This window comes from Ptychodera flava (genome assembly GCF_041260155.1).
Source record: "Ptychodera flava strain L36383 chromosome 23 unlocalized genomic scaffold, AS_Pfla_20210202 Scaffold_23__1_contigs__length_28996876_pilon, whole genome shotgun sequence".
NCBI classification, from domain to species: domain Eukaryota; kingdom Metazoa; phylum Hemichordata; class Enteropneusta; family Ptychoderidae; genus Ptychodera; species Ptychodera flava.
The window spans coordinates 14,859,880-14,866,965 of record NW_027248277.1 but is presented as its reverse complement, the minus strand read 5'-3'; the positions used below and the strand labels follow the sequence as shown (position 1 = coordinate 14,866,965).

The window sequence follows — 7,086 nt, the reverse complement described above, 5'->3', positions numbered from 1 at the left end:
ACACCATTGTTAGGGTCACATATTGGATCTCGCTAGACGATGGAGATATAATCTGGTACTGGTGCCGTTCTTTTGATTCAATCTACCACTTAGAATTGCCTTTAGGAACCTAATTATAGGTAGTCAGCTAGAAAATGTCCATTGTCACCACACGTTAGAGATAAATATGGGTCTTCCCTCGGATGCATGAAGGAGTTTAAAGTGGTCTGAAGACTTCTGTCAGATTTTAAAATATGTTTTTGTGCGGATATTGCAGCTGATGCCGTGTAAGATCACAATGACATGCGAATATGATGTATATGACGAAAAAGGCCTTGAAGGCACATATTCAATGTAAAATTTACAACACAAATATTGCTATAAAGAGGCCATTCAATATATTTACTGAGCAAAATGCTAAATATACGTTCAGTATATTTACGTATATTTACGTATATGGAACACAAATTTCGTTGTATACATAATGTATATCTTTGTATATGGAACATTTCAATACGTTGATATGCATAGCGTATATCTTTGCAAAACAAGAATATACGTAATGCAGAAATTGCACACCAAGTGTACATTGTACTTGTGCATATCATTCTTTGTCTGATATTCGCATTTAATCGACAATTATGTTTTCAATGCTGTTATCGTACAGGCAGCCAAAGTACAGTTGTTACCATGGCAAACAAACAAACAAACAAACAATGTTATCGTCTATGATTTTAAATACTTCAAATCAATACACGTCGACACTCCTTAAAATTCACTGTAATCTCGTTACGACCTGATTGCAATGGCGTCTATTGTAAGCCTTCATTGTTGATTTTGCAAGAAGCTTTTATTTAGAAATAACGTTATATGCATAACGTTAATGCTCCAGAGAATCAAATAGTTATTAATTCCTAGGTAAATCATACACCTAGACCCTTCAGGGCTACAGGGTGCGGATTTGACATATTTAAATGATTAACTCATAACAAGTTCGAAGTACCATACGACTATGTGGAAAAGTACTCACAATGAGAAGCCGTTACAAATCATTAACTAATACTCAAACATTAACTCATCGCTGTCTGAAGAATCATGTACATCAGCCAATCAGAGTGATTATAAGCGACAACGATTCGTTACCGAGAAACAAGCAATAAACAGCCTATATAAACCAGTTAACACCATGCAATGCTTTAGTTGCTGAAGCCTACAGGGAGTGGTAAACAGTTAGATATAGCTCGTCTAATAGGGTAAAGTAAAACCTCTTTTGGATGCTGTTGACATTTCCTTTAATTTCAAGTCGATCCAAATAATTCAATTAGATTATTATAGGAAAGGTTTTCAGGCAAGCAATTCCTGTAAGAAGTGGGCGAATATTTAAGTATAGGGGAACTTGGGGGTAATATTTCAAATGACTTCTGATACCACTTCATCTAATTTGACCTCTCCGGACATATCTAACCAGTATTTCTAGTGTGCTTTTTGCATGATGCTAGTATTCCTAATTCCTGCTGATTCTAACATTTTTAATTATCTCTCCGTTGCAGATAAAGTGCTGCCAAGTGCGTTATTGTAGGTATGAAGAACTTTGCTGCTCTTTTCGTCATATTTTACTCTTTTGGAGTCGGGGAAGCATATAAGTAACACCACTCCACAGTGAGTGCAAATTATTTCGAGATTGCAACGCAAAGGCCTTATCACTTCTGCATAACTGAATAAAATACTTTATCGAATTATGGTTTGTGTACAAGTTTTTCACGGTATAGCTTTGCGTATCACAAGGTTTGAAACCAGAATGAAGTTTGCAATAATCTACATGTAAAATTGCGACTTTGTAAAATATAGGGCGCAAACATTAGGGGGATCATACTCACCAGTCTCCTATACATAAACAGTGTTAATTTGATGCTCTTGTGACAGAGGGTACTTATAGTAGAAACGATTAAGATCACCATAACCGTGGATAATAGCGAGCTGCATGGACAGTAAGGAACTAGTCTGCATGTTATCAAATGGTCCTTTTCGGCTCACCCATGCAGATGAAAAGCTTTGGATCCTTTTGAATCCCACGATAAACCTAGAATGAACAAAACTGTGCCGTTTTAATTTTGCCATTTCATTTTTGACCCAAACTTATTTTCAAGAATCCTTTTATTTTAATCAGAGTGACCGAAAACCGCGAGGTAGGGCTACATAGTTGAAATCAATTCTGTCCGCCAAAAAGCATGACTTGTCTATGCGTCGGGACAGCGCGAGGCTTAATGAAAAGTTAACATGACTGAGTCAAAATACCTTATTCGTGTCAGTTTGTTTGTTATGTGTGTGCCTGTGTCTGACTGTGTCTTTATATTAGTAATGTTTTTTACTTTATATTGTTTCAGCCATTGAAATCAGTAGTTTCACAATCACCAACGAACCATATGATATAACTACTACAGAAGCAACAAAGTTGACTTATTCCATCGCTTTTACCAATAGTGGTCAAGAAGTCTCTGTCGACAACGTAAACTTGTATCTTTCAAGCGATGACTCTTTGACGAAGTCAGATGCATTTCCGAGCGAGGGGCTATTTCCTCTCGTAGTTCCTGAAAATGAAGACGGGACGAATCCGTTTGAAGGTTTAACAGCAGACGTGATAGCAGATATAGCACAGTGCCCATCGTATTCACATATTTGTGCCGAGGAAGTAACTCTAACAAACAACAACGGTGAGCCTTCGACGGCGGACTGTGTAGAGATAGAGGCACCAAACAGCATCGACTGCTCACGTATGTCCACCTTATATATGTGCGTCTGTTTTGCTGTAGTAATCACAATATACCTGTTATGGCCTTGAAACGTTCAATATTGCCAGAAGTGTAGTTATCAATCATATTTTATGTTATTGAATCAGATGTATTCTGCCTGTGCAGAAAAGTTGAAGTTAGATATTCAAAAATAGCATACACGATACACAGACATTTATTATTTATCATGATACAATATTTATATCTTCAACAAATGAAAATTATGTGGTGTATTATAAGAAACTTAAAATGGTTAGTGCCTTCCCACATAATTTGATATCTATATATGCTGATGTGAATTCTAAATCATTGTATAATGTTTGGGTAAAGCTGAGAAGTTGATTTGAGTGTAAAATTGTACTTCAAACGAAAGATCAAAATAATACAATTTCTTCGAAGCAGGAATTGCAAATTGACAACGACCCTGTGTGCCAAATTCAAGAAGATGTTGGGACGGTGAGGATGATGTGGAGAAACTATCCCCGTGACATGAATGATAACATATAGTTTTACTGCTCCGTTGTGACTGCTTAAATGTGAAACTGATGACAATAAGTAAAACATGTCTAATCGCTGATGCAATCAAATTCCCTAATAATATTTTTTTTCAGATATCAGTATAACCTCTGACAGTTTCAAAATCACCGCACCGAGTGACTACACAATAACAACAACCACAGAGGTTGAGCTCACGTATGAAATCAAGCTGAAAAACTCTGATGGCGATCTCGCCATTGATGTCACGGCCATCAATCTATATCTTGCCGATGACGACGATATGAACACAAAATCAACACACTTTGCGAGTGTTGGTAGTTTCCCGATTACAGTGGCAGCTAGTGATGAAAAACATGAGACAAGTTTATTAGCCACCGTAATCGCAGACGCCGCGCAGTGTGCTAGCTACAAAAAGCTCTGTGCCAAGGCAATTCCAAACGATGATACGGAATGCATTGACGCCAATATTGACTGTTCAGGTAGGAATCTTGTTCTCTATGGCTCGTCGTAACTTACTTAAGGATGTAAAATTGGAAAATTTGACACTAATGCCATAATTTTTAATTGACGATTCAAAATCAAAAAATAATCATAAAACATTCAAGGATTTACCGTGCTTGATTTTGTACCTACAGTCGCCATTATGCATGCATTGCTAAAACTCAATATAACAAACCATTCATTTCAAATTCATGCGGTAAAAGAAATGTCTACATTCTCGTCGCACCATGAAAAAAGTGAATACTTCGCACAGAAAGATTCTCAAATTAAAAGAAACTAAAATTGTGACTAAATGGAAGCATTTGTTTTACCAAGCTTGCCATTATCACGCCCACATTTTGATCAGAGTTTTATACTTTAACTTGATGGAATGTTACAATGTTTTAGTATTGTCAACTTTGCGAAACGTACTTTTATAAATTCTGGATCTTGTCTAGACTTGTAATGTTCAAAAACATATTAGACCATGTCGGATGTCGAATGATCGGTTAGACTGATAAATCCAAAAACTCCACTAAAGATTTTGGTTTTGCTTGCTGAAGTATTACAATGTTCTGGTATTATCAAATCTGCAAAACGTTCATAAAGTCTCGATCTTGTTATGTACATTTCAAAAGTACATATTTTGGGGGTTGGTCGCCGCACTTAAGTTTTAAGGATTTCGTAGATTGAACACTCTCTAACGATCGTCGTTGGGAAGCTCTTCACAGGGTATCATTAATCCAGTGGATTTAGATTTACTCAAGCCGGCTGAGACTAACAGATCAAAAAGTTTGAGACAAAAGCGTGAAAATTAAACATAAGCTATTGTTTAATCAATAAAGGAACTTGAGTGGGGTTTTTCTATTCTACAAAGTGCTGACAACATCTCTGTAACCACTAAAGATTATTTATTCGCTCGTCTTGAGAATCTGTGCACAAATTTTAACAATAACTATATTTTCTCCATCAGTTGTGACCGTGGAAGAGAAAACGTTTGTGATAACGTCACCGAGTCCATCAGATATCACGTACACTACCTACAAAGACACAGAAATCACATTCGACTTGCAAGTTACAGCGACTGGTGACGAAGCCTCAGTGACAGGCGTCAATGTGTACTTCACAAACGACATAGACAGTGAGGAGCGAGTCAAATCAGATCCTGTTCTCGCCACTGGTGGCGCACCAACACCGGAAGAACCCAAATCCATTGACCATCAAGCCTCAGAGCCGACTGACATCACGAACTGCGAAGCAAAGCTGAAGTTGGACGACGACAACTGCGCTGACTACACTCTTCTTTGCATATCACTGTCCGCTGATGGCGGGGTTGAAGGTGAAGAGTGTATTCCATTGGGCGAAGAAGAAAACCAAGCAGGAACAACTGATTGTTCAGAAGGTGAGGTAAAATACTTTCAGGTAGTTTGAATATTTGTACAAATGTAAGCATATCAACCTTAAAAATACGCTCTACATTTTTCAGGAAATTGCGACAATCTGATACCCAGAACACTGACATACCCATAAGATTGAAGTATGAATGATCATGTTGTTATATGTTTGTAGTATTCTTTCCTTATTTGAACAAATATTTGCTCTGAATTTGTTGCAGAAAGTGGTAGTGCAAAGCTAGGAATTCATGTCATGGAAATGTTCACCAGTTTGCTTGTAGTTTTGGTGATCCAACGGATGTAACTTACATGGCTTATTTTGGTGAGTATTAGTGATTGTACTATATAACATCACCTTTCTGAGGAACAAACGGTTATGAATGATTGATTTCATATTTCCTTCCCTAGACGTGCTTTATATACATTTTGTAATAATATGTGTTGAATGTGGGCGAATCCTTGTCTCGTGTAGGACTTACCGATGAGAGCAAGGGATTTTGATGACTTAAAAAATTGAAAATTTGCTGCAGCTGTAAAATTGATCAACATGTATTGTTTAGAATGAAATGTTCACTTGTAAAGTACATTTCAAATATTGTTTTGAAGAATGACGATAATTCGAATCCGTACTTTCTATGAATGACCACAATCTAAGGGAGAAAAATATTCATCTGTAAAATCGCTAACACAGTAGGTCTTATTGCTCAGGTTGTCAGACACTTCGAAAAAGACTTCCTGTACATAATTAAACTCTAAGTTCAACGATTCAAAGACTGCTCGTGAATATTAAACGTTTGTGATAACGAATAACGACTGTTATTTTATCTTCTAGATCCAGTCTTCATCATTGGTAATAACAATTGAGTCATGGATTCTAACCATATGTGTTATGCTTCATCTGCAGACTTGCGGGACCGACCATCGAAACTGCTCTTTTTTTATTTCCAATTAAAGATTTTCCTTAATATGAGAATGACATCCTTTCAAATTCAAGATTTGTCACATGCACAAACAGTGTGATTGAAAACCGGAAAAAATGGACTGTCCATTTAGCTTAACTGACATTCTTGCGCGGCAACACAAACTGATTTTTCTGTATCGTTTATGAAGTTCAACTGAATGTTAGGTAAAGAAAATTCCGTTTGTGTGTCATTCCGCTCGAAACTTCGTTCTGATGTGTAATTGAAATGGATATCGAGGAACTGTTAACAAAAGTAGACATTTGAAATGAGAAAAGAATCATGGCATACGAGAACACTTATGCACTAGTGTTTTAATATTTTGATTATCTTCAAGCAAACACTCACCGGTTGCGAATCAACTCTCGGGGAAGTCAATTGTTATACAAAAATATTAACATTGGCATGCCACTCAGCTCTTTATTTAGCTGACCCTTCATTATATTGATTGACATGTGTAAAGGGTGTAGTTTAGTGCAGAATATTTATGAGTAACCATGACAACTGAGGAGGTGCGGGTGAAGGTGCTATGGATGACATGAACGACGCTCCGTCCCTCTTTTAAAAGACGCGCTTGTCGATTCATGAACGACTCCGTACCTGACGCCCTCATCGGTGAGATAAGTGCTGAAAACTGTGCACCGTGAACTGTACATGGTTCAACAGTTTTTGTTTATTTGACTGTCTGCCTAAGTCTTTCGAGGCAGAAGTCGTCCAATGAGTGTAATGTTCAAAGACTGTTACCTGGAATAAAATATGCACTGAAAAGAAAACAACAGTCTTTTGACCTTTTGTTCATCTTTGAAAAATACTGTGTGCCTTTTCCTGTCCATCTACCATTGGAATTAAACGTCTTAAACTCAATCTAGAATCCGGTTCGAGGGCAGATATTCGGACAAGCAAACTTTAACAATATTCTCATTGGCCTACCATTTGTGTGAGTTGTTTTGAAGCATATGGAGTAAATACATTTTTGACAGGCTTAGT

General features: G+C 37.1%; 1 protein-coding gene across 1 annotated transcript; it reads left to right on the top strand.

The window, feature by feature from the left end:
* The first annotated feature begins 1,528 nt into the window (after window positions 1-1,528).
* On the top strand, window positions 1,529-6,875 carry LOC139124368 (uncharacterized). Its single transcript, XM_070690507.1, has 6 exons — window positions 1,529-1,622; window positions 2,364-2,750; window positions 3,380-3,745; window positions 4,720-5,148; window positions 5,362-5,462; window positions 5,973-6,875. Exons 3-5 carry the CDS (start codon window positions 3,547-3,549, stop codon window positions 5,442-5,444), a joined length of 711 nt encoding a protein of 236 aa, XP_070546608.1. The 5' UTR covers window positions 1,529-1,622; window positions 2,364-2,750; window positions 3,380-3,546; the 3' UTR covers window positions 5,445-5,462; window positions 5,973-6,875.
* Window positions 6,876-7,086: the final 211 nt, after the last annotated feature.

Coding starts and splice junctions, on each gene's coding strand:
- LOC139124368 (XM_070690507.1), top strand. CDS start 3,547: ATGAACACAAAATCAACACACTTTGCGAGTGTTGGTAGTTTCCCGATT. Junction 3,746..4,719: donor CGCCAATATTGACTGTTCAG/GTAGGAATCTTG, acceptor TTTCTCCATCAG/TTGTGACCGTGGAAGAGAAA. Junction 5,149..5,361: donor AACAACTGATTGTTCAGAAG/GTGAGGTAAAAT, acceptor AATTTGTTGCAG/AAAGTGGTAGTGCAAAGCTA.